This window comes from Podarcis liolepis (genome assembly GCF_965112155.1).
Source record: "Podarcis liolepis genome assembly, chromosome: 14".
In the NCBI taxonomy this organism is placed as follows: Eukaryota; Metazoa; Chordata; class Lepidosauria; order Squamata; family Lacertidae; genus Podarcis; species Podarcis liolepis.
Window position 1 is genome coordinate 3,335,334 of NC_139569.1, and position 17,382 is coordinate 3,352,715.

The 17,382-nt window shown below is 43.0% G+C and overlaps 1 protein-coding gene across 8 annotated transcripts in view; it reads right to left on the reverse strand.

Annotated features, from left to right (window-relative positions):
- SDK1 (sidekick cell adhesion molecule 1) overlaps positions 1-17,382 on the reverse strand; it is a 596,711-nt gene that overhangs the window by 113,129 nt on the left and 466,200 nt on the right. For all 8 annotated transcript variants that reach the window (XM_083474661.1, XM_083474660.1, XM_083474664.1 and 5 more), the window contains exon 24: positions 3,761-3,870. In XM_083474661.1, coding sequence (XP_083330787.1) covers positions 3,761-3,870 — 110 coding nt within the window. The remainder of the gene's footprint in view (positions 1-3,760; positions 3,871-17,382) is intronic.

A 17,382-nucleotide genomic window follows, 5' to 3' on the forward strand; every position in this document is an offset into this window, starting at 1 on the left:
ATGGCAGGTGACATATGTTCCTTGCTTTGTTACAACTGTGAGATTTTCAAGGGGCAAATAGATTCTTTTTGATCAGATAACTCAAACTGAAAGAATGATAATGACAGCCCAATGAGCAGGTCAAAAAACATATATTGGAAAGTGCAATATAAGAAAATGGCAGATTTCTTGTTTGGGCTTTCAAGTAATTACAGAAATTTTAGTTTCTAAAATTTCACTCCCAACATGCCACTAACTGTGGCCAACGTTTGTTCTTGGCTTATTGATCATGGTTTGTTGGAGCAAAACTAACCAGGATTCCTAGTTGGGATGTCATGCTGAGCCAGAGGTCATGGTTTGTTTCCCCTCAGAACCTGAATATTTCCCTGTTTCATTCTTTATTATTTCATTCTTTATTACAGTTTCACACAAAGACCAAACAGCATCTAAAAATGAACAAGGGTGAGCTTGACTCTCAGCCTCCCTGATTAAAATTTGTTCTCCCCAATTAGAACTGGCCATCATTACCTAAAGCTTTAGTTGATTAACCCACTGATTAAACCAATTAGAGGTTGCTTCCCTTCTCTTTGCAAATGTGGCTATCACATCGAGTTCAATCCAGAAAGAAGCAACCGCATCCTTAAATCCATTTAGGTTTGAGCAACTTTCTCTGGAATGAGTCCATTGCCAAAGACTTCCCTAATGATCCCTGCCCAAACACCATTGATGTGGAACAAATAGCTTGCCTTTGATGCAAGATTTCCAAATATGAACACTTGGATCAAAACCAATCCCATTTGTTCCAAATTATGACAGCAATCACTCCTCCTTGTGATGGCACCAGTTTTAGAAAAGGCATTAGAGGTGCATACGGCCATCATAACAAAAGAGACAGGAGAGGCTGTCCGTTCAGGCTTCCTTGTGCTAACACGTTAGCTGCTCAACTTGTCCCTGCTGACTGCTGGCTTTCTGGCATTAAAAGACTGGGATTGAAGAAAGGTTGTGCGAGCTTGTGTAATGCCATTAGTCTATCTGCTCAGATCTCGTTAAGGAAGTGCATTAAAGGAAAATGCATTAAGCAAAACAACACCATTAATTTCCCAAACACTGACAGGGCACAGTACAAAAGAAGCACATTTGACAAAGATGCAGTCTAAGTCCAATAATTAGTGCTTTCTATTCCCTCCCACCTTTTCATCATGTAGGAATGCCGTGCCAAGACCTGGCAAGATGATGGAGCTGATAAGCCCAAGTGGCATTTGGGAGACGCGACTCATTTCATCATCTTATGGACAGTCACACAATAGCTTCAGAGGGCTCAAAAGGATGGCGAATGTGAGGGAAGAAATTCAGTTTGGAGATCAATTTGCAAAAGCGTAATGGATGGATCAGAGCAGACTCTTATGTTGGGTTAGCTAGTGTCGTATAATGGACTTCTCATCAAGCAATGCACCCAGGTAGCATTGCCAGCAGCTGTCCCCCTGCCTGCCCACCCTCCTGTCCTGTTCCTGTGTGGCAATCTGATACAGGGAAATGAAGCAGGAACAGCTTTTAAATATGATAAGCAAGTAGGTCAGTCAGAGCTATTCCCCAGCATATTCCTTCATGCCTTTTCTCAGATGACATTATTCAGTTGGTCTCATAAACATCCAAAAGTGCTGTTAATGCAATCTATTATGATGATGAAAAATTTCACCCAACTTCAACTCAAAGGCTGGGGATACAGAGCCAAGGAAATGCATATGCATTACTGTAAAAGTAGCAAAGGTGTCGAGCTCGAATGAAATAAGCCAGAAAGAAAGGCTGTTTCTATTTTCTGGTGCTCCCTTGCTCCTTACAAAGAAGTGCTCCATTTTCCTCTACGGAGAACTCTCTCACCACTTCTGTCCCAACACTTAGCTTTATCAGAAGCATGTACAGTGGTACCTCGCAAGACGAATGCCTCGCAAGACAAAAAACTCACTAGGCGAAAGGGTTTTTGGTTTTTTGAGTTGCTTCGCAAGACGATTTTCCCTATGGGCTTGCTTCGCAAGACGGAAACGTCTTGCAAGTTTGTTTCCTTTTTCTTAACACCATTAATACAGTTGCGACTTGACTTCGAGGAGCAACTCATAGAACGCAGTGTGGTAGCCTTTTTTGAGGTTTTTAAAGACTTTGGTGATTTTTGAAGCTTTTCCAAAACTTCCCCAACACCGTGCTTCGCAAGACAAAAAAATCGCAAGATGACAAAACTCACGGAACAAATTAATTTCGTCTTGCGAGGCACCACTGTATGAATGCAGCAGATGACTTATATAAATAACTGAATCTGGTCAAACATACACCAGGCCTATTTTCTGAATCGTGGGAACGTGACTCACAAAGCAATTGCTGCTAAAAACTCCTCCACTCCAGGATCTCAGAATGCTTTTAGGCAACAATGTTCTATTGTGAAGAGTACTTGCTAAAATAGCAACATTACAGACCTTTGCCCTTGTTCCTCACCATTTGATATAACTTATTTAGACCGAAATGCCTTGTCAAGAGGGACACATTAAGTTGATGCTGAGGAATAAGTATGAACAAGGGAAATGCTATCAGCAACCTTATTGCATTTGCAAATACTTTCCAGAGACTCTCTTAGATCAGAAACAACAAAAAAAGCCCATGGCACTTTTAAGTCCTAACACATTTATTGTGAAATAAACAATGGTGGCTGAGAGGCAGAAGGTGAGAAGGGAAGTGAGGCTGATGAAAGTGCCACTGGTTGCCTGCTTTTGTGGTGCCACGCTAATATGCAGCTAACCTTCTATGTAATTTTTTTCAAATGTCATTTTATATTGAAATACATAATAATATAATTTTTTATTGAAATGGTGAGGTTATTTAAAAGTAAATGCGCTGGAGTGTTTGATTTGCATTTATCTGTCTACCTGGTGAAAGTGCAGCCTGCCCTTTGATGTAAAGACATTTCCAGGACAAAAATTAAGGCAAAAACAAATATAGTAAACAAGGGATTAAAAAGCAACAACAATAAACAAAGCAGCAGTTTAAAAGTGTTTCCACCCCAGTTTTGCACCAAAGGTTTTGTTTGTTTTGTATTTTTACCGAAGCCTGGGAATAAGGCCTCTCAGGCACCAGCCAGACCCAGACCTGCTGAGCTTCAGAAAAGTTATTGATCCTTAAATCCACATTTCTGGGGCAGCTTCACAGGCTAAGGAGGTGGAATTTTCAAATATAGTCAAAGAAGGGCAGGTAGAACTGTTAAATTAAATTAGGAGTGGGATGTCCCTCTTATTGACAGCACTTGACATTGATGGGAGTCTTGTTTGGTTCTACAGCACCCCTGAGTTCACTTAAGTAGAATGATGAGGTTGGGGTGAGAAGAAAAGAGAACTGAGTTATACTGCCTTCACCCACTGAATCAAGCCAAAGTGATATAATGAGCATTCAGCCAATTTCAGTTCAGCTTCCCCACAAACGAAACAAGATCAATTTTAATTGAACGGGTGCAACTTTTAGTCTAGACAAAATCTGCATCAGGTATGTGTTCAGTTATTCAACGGCACTATTTAGCAGTGCACTTTACATACCTTGCTCCCATTGCCAGATTGATTAATTATTTTGCTACATGAAGGTGACAATTAAAATGCATCAAGTGGGGTCGTTGAAGTGCAAACGCTTTCAAGGTGTAAATTTTCCTCCATCATTCCTCCCACCAGCTGCCTGCAGGCTGGGAAGCTGCCCCTCGCTGACACTTGGTAGCATGTTGGCGCAGCAATTAATTACTTGCTGTTCTCACCTGTAATGAGTATAAGGCGTGAGGTTTGGGATCTCCAGCATCTGAGCATCTGATTCTTTCTCCACTTCACACAAAGTTATCCATTCCTCTTCTTCTCCTATAACACCAACCTGTGGAGAGGATGGGAAGTTATTTTTTCCTTCGTCATTTAGACAACATCGCACTTGGGAAATGTTCCTTGGAATATAGGCAGACACGCCCTTTTTCTTTTCAATGGAGAGAATCACACATTGGTTCCCTGTCTACCCCATCACCTCCCCTTCCTCTGTTATTTCCCCTGAGTTGAATTATAATTTGTAAGATCTTTGGGGCGAGGACCTCTATTTAGTGCCATGAACACTGAGAGCACTAGGTTAGGTAAGTAGGTCAGGCTGAGAGTGTGTGACTGGCTCACCCAGTAAGCTTTATGGCCATGTGAATCCTGATATGTTGCAGGTCCTTGGCCAATGCTCTAACTATTACCCCACATTGATATTAGAAACCTTGACCTCTGTGCCCACTTCAGTGGGGAATAAAGACCTGCCATTCCCATTTCTCTGATCAAGACTTTCGACCATCATTTTCAAGGTATGCTGCAAGTACAAATTGCAAAACCAAAAAACGATTGTTGGCTAAAAAATGGGAAGAGGGCACCAAACCAAACAGCCGTGTGAGGGGAAACCTAGCACAAATTAAGTTACCCTGAAGGCTCAGGCAAACAAAACTCCTAAAAATGGGTGCCAGGTGGATAAGACACTGCAAAGCCAAGGCACCCCAACTGAGGATTCCTGGCTTCTGAGAGAAGGGCCTCTCCAGATGGTATCCGCCAACAGGCCATCTTGCACAGGAGCAAGCAGTCCTTTGCAGGCAAAGTAGTTATCCCATCGCTCCTTGCAGTATTCCTTTAAAAGGACACAAAACTCATGGTTACACTCCCCTTGTGAACTGCTGGCTTTCAGGCAACCCAGGGGAGCCATCAGTAACAATGCTTGATGGTACCAAAAGCCCAGCAAGAGGTAGTTCGAGCAGCAAACCAAGCATCGTTTTTTGCAGACAGAGAAAGATCCATAATCCACACAAGATCAATGATGATGGTGGAGATCCAACCCAGAGGTTGATTTCTTGTTATGAGATATGGGATAACATGGAACGTTCTGACTTCCACCATGGGCTGCTTCAAGGCGCCTCTCATCAGGGAGTAACTCACAAAAACTCAAGGAGTCAGTAATGTTTTATGACTACATGCAAAGCCATATTAAATGTCAAGATTATCCAGCCCACGAGGGACTTTGGTTTCTTAGCATTTAGCTTATTTTCTTCACACATTACATTATTTTATGAAACCATCCCTGGGCTATAAGTGCAACCATGCTCCCACCCCTGATTTTGCAACTGTCAAATCTCATATAAATTTCCATAGTAAACTCTGCAAAAACATGCATTTTATTTGTTCAAGGTAGCATAATTTCTTTTCTTTTCTTTTTGTTATCCTGTTTGTACTGTTAGAATCATAGAATCATAGAATCCTAGAGTTGGAAGAGACCACAAGGGCCATCGAGTCCAACCCCCTGCCAAGCAGGAAACACCATCAGAGCACTCCTGACATATGGTTGTCAAGCCTCTGCTTAAAGACCTCCAAAGTAGGAGACTCCACCACACTCCTTGGCAGCAAATTCCACTGTCGAACAGCTCTTACGGTCAGGAAGTTCTTCCTAATGTTTAGGTGGAATCTTCTTTCTTGTAGTTTGGCTCCATTGCTCCGTGTCCGCTTCTCTGGAGCAGCAGAAAACAACCTTTCTCCCTCCTCTATGTGACATCCTTTTATATATTTGAACATGGCTATCATATCACCCCTTAACCTCCTCTTCTCCAGGCTAAACATGCCCAGCTCCCTTAGCCGTTCCTCATAAGGCATCGTTTCCAGGCCTTTGACCATTTTGGTTGCCCTCCTCTGGACACGTTCCAGTTTGTCAGTGTCCTTCTTGAACTGTGGTGCCCAGAACTGGACACAGTACTCCAGGTGAGGTCTGACCAGAGCAGAATACAGTGGCACTATTACTTCCCTTGATCTAGATGCTATACTCCTATTGATGCAGCCCAGAATTGCATTGGCTTTTTTAGCTGCCGCGTCACACTGTTGGCTCATGTCAAGTTTGTGGTCAACCAAGACTCCTAGATCCTTTTCACATGTACTGCTCTCAAGCCAGGTGTCACCCATCTTGTATTTGTGCCTCTCATTTTTTTTGCCCAAGTGCAATACTTTACATTTCTCCCTGTTAAAGTTCATCTTGTTTGTTTTTGCCCAGTTCTCTAATCTGTCAAGGTCGTTTTGAAGTGTGATCCTGTCCTCTGGGGTGTTAGCCACCCCTCCCAGTTTGGTGTCATCTGCAAATTTGATCAGGATGCCCTTGAGTCCATCATCCAAGTCGTTGATAAAGATGTTGAATAAGACCGGGCCCAAGACAGAACCCTGTGGCACCCCACTAGTCACTCTTCTCCAGGATGAAGAGGAACCATTGATGAGCACCCTTTGGGTTCGGTCAGTCAGCCAGTTACAAATCCACTGAGTGGTAGCATAGTCAAGACCGCATTTTACCAGCTTCTTTACAAGAATATCATGGGGCACCTTGTCAAATGCCTTGCTGAAATCAAGGTAGGCTACATCCACTGCGTTCCCTTCATCTACCAGGCTTGTAATTCTGTCAAAAAACGAGATCAGGTTAGTCTGACATGACTTATTTTTCAGAAATCCATGCTGACTATTGGTGATCACAGCATTCCTTTCTAGGTGCTCACAGACTGTTTGCTTAATGATCTGTTCCAGAATCTTCCCTGCTATTGATGTCAGACTGACTGGGCGGTAATTATTTGGGTCCTCTCTTTTCCCCTTTTTGAAAATAGGGACAACATTTGCCCTCCTCCAGTCTGCCGGGACTTCGCCTGTTCTCCAGGAATTCTCAAAAATGACTGCCAGTGGTTCTGAGATCACATCTGCCAGTTCTTTTAATACTCTTGGATGCAGTTCATCCGGCCCTGGAGACTTGAATACATCTAATCTAGCCAAATATTCTTGTACTATCTCCTTAGTTATTCTGGGCTGTGTTTCCTTTGCTGAATCATTTGCTCCAAATTCTTCAGGTCGGGCATTGTTTTCTTTATCGGAGAAGACTGAGGCAAAGAAGGCATTGAGGAGTTCAGCCCTTTCTGTGTCCCCTGTTTGCATTTCACCATCTTCTCCTCTGAGTGACCCCACTGTTTCTTTGTTCTTCCTTTTGCTACAAACATACCCATAAAAGCCTTTTTTGTTGCTTTTAACCTCTCTAGCAAGCCTGAGTTCATTCTGTGCTTTAGCTTTTCTGACTTTGTGTCTACACGTGCTGGCTATTTGTTTGAATTCCTCTTTGGTGGTTTCCCCCCTTTTCCATTTTTTGTACACATCCTTTTTTAATCTTAATTCAGTTAAAAGTTCTTTAGATAGCCACCCTGGTTTCTTTAGGCACCTTCCATGTTTTCGTCTCATTGGTATTGCCTGACGTTGTGCTTTTACTATCTCCCTCTTAACAAACTCCCAGCCATCATGAACTCCCTTTCCTTTTAGTATTGCTGTCCATGGGATCTCACCCAGCACTTCCCTAAGTTTTATGAAGTCGGCTTTCTTAAAGTCAAGAAATTGAGTCCTAGTATGCTTGGCTGCTACTTTCCGCTGTATAGTAAACTTCAGAAGAGCATGATCACTCGCGCCTAATGATCCTTCCACATCTACCCCACTAACCAGGTCATCAACATTGGTTAGGACCAGATCTAAAATGGCTGTTCCTCTTGTTGCTTCTCCCACTTTCTGGACAATGAAGTTGTCTGCAAGGCCAGTGAGGAATCTGTTTGACCTTATGCTCTTGGCTGAGTTTGACGTCCAACAAATATCCGGGTAATTGAAGTCCCCCATTACTACTATCTCCCTTCCTTTTGCATGCTTGGCCATCTGTTCCAGGAAGGCAGCATCTATGTCCTCCGTTTGGCTTGGGGATCTATAGTAAACTCCCACAATGAGGTCTCTGTTATTCTTCTCTCCCTTAATTTTGACCCAAATGCTCTCACTTTGGCTTTGAGGTTCTAAATCTTGGATCTCTTCACAGGTATACACATCCCTGACATATAACGCCACTCCTCCTCCTTTCTTGTCTGGTCTGTTTCTCTGAAATAGATTGTATCCCCCCAATGTTTTGAGTGTTCATATGTTTTGAGTGCCCTGGAAGAAGGATTTTTCTAGAATACACTGGGTATACAATAAACCACATTTCCAGCACCGGAAATATAGACGAGGACTCACAGAAAAACAGAGGTAGGTCAGAAAAGTAGGTAGATCCAGGCTGCCTATCCTTGCCTGTTGAACAAATAAAAAATAAAAATGCCCACATGCTTCTACCTGCGAGGGCTAGGATCTTTATAAATAAAAAATAACTCAAACACTTGGGAGTTTGCTTCAATGTCTGGAATCTACAGTGGACACTACCTCCTGCACTCTGCAGAGTGATTTTTTTTTTTTTTTTTTTTTGCATCCATTTCCAGAGCTCAGGGATATTGGAGGATCATGCTTCTGTGCAAAGATCTGAAATGGAACAAAAGCCGAAGAACAAAGGAGCTTTAGATATCCCTGCTGGCTAAGCAGCTTGGAGACTATGCAGCGCTTTGTATTAATTAGCCACTGTAAGTGGCCAAAAGCCAGCTCAGCAAAGCCCATCTGCAAGAACTGCGCCAGCAGGGTCAGAGAGCTAATAGGGATTTGAAGCATTTCTTCCCCCATGGCACCTTTAGGGGAGAGGGCTGGGCACTCTTAAAGAGGAAGAGATGGGAAAGAAAGCAGCAATGGCCGAGGTCTTAAAACAGCGGGAAGGATACAGCAGGCTAAAAAATCTACAGCAATAAACAGTTGCCGCCAACTTATTGCAGCAACAACACATTCGCAAAAAAAACCCCACAGCGATCCTCCCACAGTTAAGAAAATGGGTCCGGAAAGTGACATGCAGCTTGAATTTCCACTGCTAAATTGAAAGCCATTTTCTATAGATGCAGGTAGGGCATCCCCCTGATGAAAGCCCTATTTGACAGGCATTGGCAATTAGAGTGGTGAGCACATTCGGTTTAGTAAGAGGAGTGCCACTCAGAGCTGTTTTGGGTCTAGGTCTCTTTGGCTCCCTTTGCCCATCTTTCTTGTCATCATGACAATTTCAATCTTTAGCTGAAGCTCCACCTTAACTACCGTATTTTTCGCTCTATAACACGCACCAGACCATAACACGCACATAGTTTTTAGAGGAGGAAAACAAGAAAAAAAATATTCTAAACGAAATAATGGATATATGATTTTTGTGGTTCATGCTGTGGCCACAGACATGTGATCTGACAGTGAGTTTGGAGTGGCCCAATGCAAAAATCCTGAGGATCCATGTGGATCCATGCTTTGTAACCACGGAGGAGGGAAGGAAGGGGAACCATGGATCCTCTGCTCACGACTGCAGCAGATTCCCCCGCCACCCGCAGGCATTCGCTCCATAACACGCACAGACATTTACCCTTACTTTCTAGGAGGAAAAAAGTGAGTGTTATGGTGCAAAAAATACGGTAATTAAATTGAAAGGTTCTACCCCACCTTTCATTCAGATGATCCTTGAGGTAGCTTGCAACAGATGGCAATGATATAGAATGCAATAATAGAGAATGAAGAAACAACAGACACTTCCAGGCCTTAGGAGTCTACAGCTCTGCAGTCCCGGGGCAACTGGCTGCTAGAGCAGTTCTTTCTGTGGGGGGGACGGGGGACAAAATAAGCTTCCACCGAAGGCTGGCCATCTCCCTGCTGTGCTCTTCCTACTACAATCCACAAAAATCAATGAGGTACCTGGGAAATCCATGATGAGAAAAGAAAGATGGGAAGCTGTCTTATACTGAGTCAGATCACTGATCCATCTATCTCAGCAGCTCTTCAGACGTTCAAAGGGGACAGGTGGGTTTCTGTTCCAGTCCTTCCTGGGGACGCCAGAGACCAGGAGCAGGAAAACGTCACAGCAAAGGAGTGCAACCCCACAGTGGCCCTTAGTGGCTGTGGGGAGAGGGCGCTTCCCTTCAGGAAAGTGGCTTAAAAGCCCCAATGTCCTTCATGTTCTTCTTTGTGTGCCTCCTCCTCGAGAGGTCTGGAGGGTGGCAACATGAGAACGGGGCCTTCTGTGCAGTGGCTCCCTGTCTGTGGAATGCTCTCCCCAGGGAAGTACGCCTGGGGCCTTCCTTATACACCTTTAGGTGCCAGGCAAAAACATTCCATTTTTAATCTGGCCTTTGGTTGATTTGATTAACATTCTATGGCCTTTTGAAACGTGTATTTTTTGTTTTTTTGCGTGGGTGGTGGTGAGTGGGTATTGCTATATTGTGGTTTAATGTTTTGATATTGTTCTGCGAACCGCCCTGAGGCCTCTGGGTATAGGGCAGTATATAAATTTAATAAAAAAGTGAAGAAAAATAAAATGACAGAAAGGTGGGCTAGAAATGGAATAATGCAAAGATAAACGCAATTGACTGTCAAGGCTCGGGTCAGGTGTGGGGCAGCAAAAAAACAACAGATCTCCAGAACTTAGTAAAGTTAACTCTTTCTTCAAAGTGAAACAGAAGCACTCGGTCTAGTGGTCCCAGCAACCCTTCTCTGCAGATCTTGCCTGGAGGAGGCAGGGGTGAGGACTGAATGCCTTGCCTTCTCAGTACCCACTAATGCTACTCCTTCCCCGGGTCTTTCCAAAGCAGTCTCAAACTACGCCTGCGAACAACTGATTTCAGCCCACTTCATTTCCCTGTGTGCCCTGGGAGACCAAGGGGATGGGGAGAAGCCTGGCTTCTGCAGCAGGAGGGGGAGACTCCTGGGCTTCAGTGTTCTGGCCCCACACCTCTCCAGACCCCTCTTCTGCCTCCGAGTCTGAACTGTCCTCTGCCCTGACTCTTCCTGCTCACTAAACCCTGTTACCTCCTCTGCATATGACTCTTCCTCCTCCCAATCTGCTCTCCCCCACCCTCTCCCTCTGACCACTCACTGTCATCCCGCCACCAATCCCCTGGCTCTGAGTGACTTCCCAGGGGGCTCCCTTGGGGGTTTCCTTGCTGCCGCCTCCCACCAATCCTTTGCATCCAGCCAGTCCGTGGTGTAGACTATCGGTGTCCATGGTATTTTTCAAAGTAATATGAAAGAAATCAAAAAGCAGGAAAAGAAAAGAGAAGACCCCATGCAGTGAGGAGCTTACAGAAGGAAATGGGGAGGTGAACAGCTTTCTGAACGTTACTCTTTAAACAATTTACACTCATGGAGCAACAAATGGGCAAGCACCAAGAAAGGATGTCCCGAGTGAGTCTTCAAGCCAGAGCACAGCTTTCAATCATTAAAGAAGATGATTGGTAAGGTCTCAGAGGGGACGGCTGACTCAGGTTATGCCTGGCATATGAGAAGATTCCTCCTTGAAAAGCCAGCTGGATGACAGGTGGCCTGCTACCTGCTTGGGGGCCTGGGAGGCCATAGATAGAATGGCTGCTGTCCAGAGACAATAATTATATCTCTCTCTTGCCTGGAAATTGCTGAACGTTGTTTTATAATGGAGACAAGGGGGGGGGGGGAGGAAACGCAACCGAGCACTTTGCCTTCTCTCAGTAGAAATAGCAAGCAAGAATCCAGAACAGAGTTAAATTGGTTTCCCAGTCAATGGAGGAACTCACTGCCCAATAGACATGGAGAGTTAGTAGAGGCTTAGGATGGGCTCCTGGGTGTTTCCCACCAGGTCCCTGAGAAGCCTCAGCTTTTTTTTTTAAAGGGGTAGCATCTCAGCTCCTTTCTTTCCACAGAAGCAAAGGGCTCTCCAGCTCTACTGCAAAGTGCTCTATAGCTAAGCTGTACCAGGAGATGCTCAGATATCTGGAGGATGGTTCATTGGTGTTTGTGGACTGCAGCAGAAGTGAGCATAGGAACAAACCATCTCACCATCTCACCCCATGCCGTCTGTATATTTCATTCTCCCAGCAACCCAAGGCATAACTCCATGTTGCGTGGGAATTCCATGAGCAGGAAGATAGATGGGATGCTAACTAGGAGCAGCTCTTCAGGGTTTCAAAAGCAAAAGGGGTGGTCCTTCCCATTCCTACAGGGAGATGCCAGAGATTGGGAGCAGGAACACTTTGCTTGTGTACCCCACCCACTAGCCACAGACTTCACCTACAACCCCCCAAAGTTCAGCTGGACCTATATTGCCTTAATTAAAGGCTAATAAAGCCCTGGTCCTTTCATCTGACAGCCCTTACATTGGATGGGATAGAAACGTAATAAGCAATTAAACCCCTGCCTACAAGCATAATTGATTCAATACACCAATCTGGCAAAAATATTGTGTGAATTTCAAATACTTCTCCACTAAGGCTGACAAAATCTTATTTAGAAAGTAACAAAAAGAAGGTATAGAAGTATAAGGTGCAAGGCCTAATCCTATCATCCATTTCAGCAAGTATTCATATTCGAGGTTTGTGATCTCAAAATTCTCCTAACACAATCTCATGCCAAATGGACATTCCTGAAAATAAATGTTTAGCTTATGGCAAGACCCACAATATCTAATACATTTTTCAAGCACAGAAAGATCAAATATAAGGCATGAACATTGCTTTCTTAGCCTCAATAACTGCAGCCTTACATCAAGATCTTTATAAAAATCAATGAGAAGTTTCATGTAAGCCAAAAGCATTTTCTCCCCAAGAAAACTTATAAAGACATTCCTTTTACACCAGATGTGTGAAACCTCACTTGAATCTGAAGTAATTGGTGCTCACAATACGGTAAATCGACCTTGAAAAATTCAGCTTGCCCACTTGTGTCTGCATTGGTAAATTTTCATGACAGTTTTGCAAGGGCGCAGTAAATGTCCAAGAGAACACCCTTATATATTCTCCCCAGTCTGCTTGGCTTATGAACGGCATTTCCAATCTGTCTTGATCATCAATTCTTTGACGAGGATGGGATGGGAAAGGAATAAAGTTTAAAGTCAAGACAACTTTGGTAGGGAGGCAATATCCATGATGGCCAATGAGAATGGAAAGGGCAATGCAAGGAAGTCAATATCACTTTTTTATTGGAACCATTTCTCTTGGTGAGCATATGAGTTTTCGAGCTGCACAAAACTTTTCCTGTAAATGAATAAAGAAGTTTTAAGATAAACTCTATGACAAGGTTGCAGTTGACCTGTTTAGACTACAATCCCATGCAGCCTTAATTGGGCATAAGCGCCACTGAACCCACTGCGGCTTATTTATGAGAAAACATGCGGATGATTTTCCTGTTCATTTCATATATGAACTCCAAAAAAGTGATATTTGTGCTCTCCTATCTTCATCAGAAACAAGTTCTACAGTATTATGATCCAAAGTATTAGTATTATTATTATTATTATTATTATTATTATTATTATTATTATTATTTTACTTAGCATAATCAGAGTCTTTTTGATCAGAGGTTTGATGGCCCAGAAACTTGCAAGTATTTTAATGAATTGGGACCTGCTTCAACACATCTGACTACCATGTAGGCAAAAGTGTGCAAGCCAGATACGGCTTTCATGCCCAAGTGAGGATCTGATGGGAAGACTGGCTGTTGCTTCCCAGCACGATTAGGCAGAACGTAAGACATATATTCACAAGCAGTGAATGTGGTGGACATGCAGCTTTCATACATTTTCCTGTGAGAAGGTGTGAAGCAAACTGGACCAGTTTGATGTGGCCCTAAGGCCTAGACTTGATACAGAGGTGAAGTTGCCTTTGGCAACTCTCTGATACCAAGGCGCTGAAAGCAGTTTTGGTGCAGAAATAGAAAAACTTCTCTAGGAGTCACACAAAACCAAGTGCTTGGAGAGAGGGACTATGGCCTGTCACTCAGCTCAGATATGAATGCAGACTCTCAGTGAAAATCTGTAACTTTTCAAGTACAGGCAAATTTGAGACAGCATGTGGCAAAGTCAAGACCAAGCTCCGCATGGATGGGACCCGAGACTCCATGATACTGCCAAACCCCTTGAAGCATACCCTGACCCTGCCAAGAACTGAAAAGATAAGCAGTCTGTGAGGGTTTTGGTGGGATGTGCAAGATAAGAAAGCCCCTGAGATTTAAAAGATTTTAAAAGAAAAATGATTCCAGCCAAAGTTAATTAAATACCAGAATGAAAAGTAAGAGTCGACTCTTTTTCTTTCCCAAAGACAAATGGTAATATGAAAGGTGGGAAATGTTTCCAAAGCAAGAAATGGTGATCAGCTCCTCGTCACTTTCAATGGGAACACAATGTTTCTCCATTGTTACCCAGGCACCCTGTGTTCAGCAATAGTTCAGGCTATGTCACTGTTTTCATTATAGAGGTTTATAACTCAGTCATTTGAAATCGCTTTGGGATGAAATTTGGTACACAGCCTGTCAGCCCGGATGCAATTTTTTCCTCTTACAAAAGAGTACTTAAATCGATTCAGCTGTTTTTGATTTAAAGATCGGCAAAAGCATAAAATTGTCAGAGTCTCGGGCACTTTATTTACCAAGCTCTAAAGTGAAAACGACATCAAGAGGAGCGCCTCATACAATGGATGAATCCTAATAGCTCCGTTGACATTGAAAATCGGACTTAACCCGTGGAACTAGAGAAACTCGTAGAGAAGTTTGCCAATGCAGTCCTAAACTAAGTGCATCTGTGGCTAAGCACAACACTCACATTTCATGGTATTTCCCAACACAATGGCAATATGTATTATGTGTTGAGCATCTTAAAAGACTAGATACTGTGCAGAATTCATTTAAGCACAAGCTGAGTCGAAATAAGCTTACAGTCCAATACAGGAAAGGGCTATGTAAAGGGGCTGTTGCTCCATGGCCTAAGCCCCAGTTTGTGTACAGGGAGGGGGGCCGGAAATCATGCTGCTTGCTAGTTGCACCAGTGGAGCCACCATATCCATTAGTGCTATGGTGAACTTCCCAGTCATGCAATTCCCACCAATGTTAACCCAGCACGCAACGTTATACTGATAGCAAACAGGTGTTGCAGTTAGCGTAAGAATCACTGGAGAAAATGCTGCCACTATATGCCAACAAAGTCATCCCCAAAGCTTGGGATGACTTCAACGCCAAAACAAAAATGGCATGATTGCATTTCCTTTGGAACAGACTTTAATAGATTCATCAAAATTTCTCTTCTGAATCTTGGGACCCTTCCCAGAGTTTGCGACAAGTTGCATGTTTTACAATAGCAATCTCTAAATACAGCTGTATAGTTTTTAACATAAATGGCCTAATTCGTTGATTTATTTTTTTTTAAAGAAGAGATGCCTTTGCTTTGAAATTCAGCTTTGCTTTATTATGCTGGGTTCAAGTGTACAGTCTGAGGGAGATGAAAAATTAGCACTAATAAATTTTAATAGACCTTTTAAGAAGTATGTCATATGGCTCTTCTATAAATCAAGATGATGGGATTACAAATTCAAGAACATCTTGACCTGCCATGAGGTAAGGAATAAAAAAAAAACTGATTCTGCTCTCACAAGAGAGGGAATAAAAATGAACAGACCTATTGGCATAAAAACGCGAGAGAATGTCCATACATAGAAAATGAAGAAGGAAGTAAACCAACTCATGAAGAATTTAGGATTGATTTTTGAATTTAATATGATGTTTGAGAGATACTTGGCTCTTTCTTCACAAGCACGGATACACTGGGACGTTTTCATGGGGAAGCCTTGAAGAGAACATTGGGAGCTGCCATAGGTGGTCGATCTGTTGTCCTCCAGATGTGGTAAACTCCATCTTGATTCAGCCAGTGATGATGGCTGCTGCTGTCCAACAACCTCTGGAGGGTCACAGACTAAGTGCCCTCTACCAATGGCATTAAATTAGTTCACCTAATTTGGGCATTTGATGTATTTATTTTTGTACTTGATGGTTGTTTTTAAATTTTCAGATACTGTTGAAAGTATGTTTAGTCAGTTTAAAGGTGTAGAGGTGAAGCACTTGCTCACTGGCAGAACCCGGTTGATTCCATGCATCCAAAAGGTTTTGAGGGACTTCATGTTTTCCTACATGGGAAGCTACTTTTGAAATGACGATTCCAAAAGCAGCTTGCAATACCCTGTGTTTGGTATGTGTTTGTGTTTGTTTGTTATTTTTTTCAAAAACTAAACCTATCCAGAAACCGTAGTAGGAATGTCAGCTAAATGCTGGCCAAATATATTTCTGATTATCACATTTCCCTCCAGGTGGCTGGGTCTTTGTAGGTGCATTGGGATTGCAATGTATCCAAAATTTGTAACCTGAAAAAGATGTGTTCCCACTGCAATCCTGTAGCAACTTGCCTGAGAATCAGCTTCATTGAAATCAATGGGACTCACTTCTGAGTAGACCAAGCTCAAGCTGTTTGTCTTATTGACAAACATTTGACTATCAACAAACTTCCTCAGATGTTCTGCCAGAAGAGGAACCTCCAAATTCACTTCAAAGTTTGCTTCGGGCAAAATCTGGTGATCGCTTAGGGATGATCTATATCCGTACAAATGGGATTATAACAACCTTATAACAACCCTTCTGAGAAATATCACTGGTTCCTATTCAGTTTTGCTTAAGGATCAACCAACACATTTGCTTGGGGAGGGGAAGTTTGCTTTAGGCAAGATTTTGATAGGCACCTGTTTCCTGAAGGATGCGGGGTGGTAGAAATATATTAGAAACCTGGCTGTCTCGTATTTATTTATTTTTTTAATGGCACAAGCTACCTAAGCTGATACTAAAGGCTGCTGCAGCATTTTATTAGATTATAAGGCAGCCCTGTTTCGGAAAGCGTTTAATGTTTGATGTGGTTCACCCCCTCTCCAGTATTTTGTTGGAAGCTGCATAAAGTGACAAGGGTAACCCAGACAGATGGGTGGAGTATAATAAATTCATTATTCTTATTACTCTGCCTTTGCCCTGCGCTCTTTAGCGCCAAATCAGAACAAATAGAAAACCAGATTGCTGTTTGTTCCAATTCAGTACTGAACTGCAGGCTTTCCTGGGAGAAAGTAGCAGGGCAAATGGAAGTGAGCCCACACTTAACATGGTCTGATTTTTACACTGGAGATGTCTGCCGTGATATCAGTTTCCAGATTCAAGTGCCAGCTTCATGCCTAGGTCTTATTAACAAACCAAGGCAGCAAATAATGCTTTGCCCACCAAACTTTTGGAGTGGGCTTCAACTTCAATGCTACAGAGTGGCAAAGACTTTCCTGTCACCTTGGGGACCTTGAATCCTGGTTCTTATCCAAGTTATGCTCTCCAAGTGCCATCTGTCATCTCAAAGGCAATGGAGTACATTTACAGTTGATAAAAGGCTGCTTAACAAAGCCGAAAAAGTATTCTTGCTCTGGGGTTGGGGGGGGAGGGGAGCATTCAGAGCCAGGGCTGATGTACAATGCTATTTCAAGCTTAGTGAAGGAGCCAAGTCACTCTGTAAAGACCATCAGTTCTTCATCAGGTTTATAATCAGCCCCTTTGTACATAGAGGAAACTAAGAAATTGGCTCGGCTCTGCCTCTGCAGTTGGAGGCAGCAATTCTTCTGAGTACCAGGTG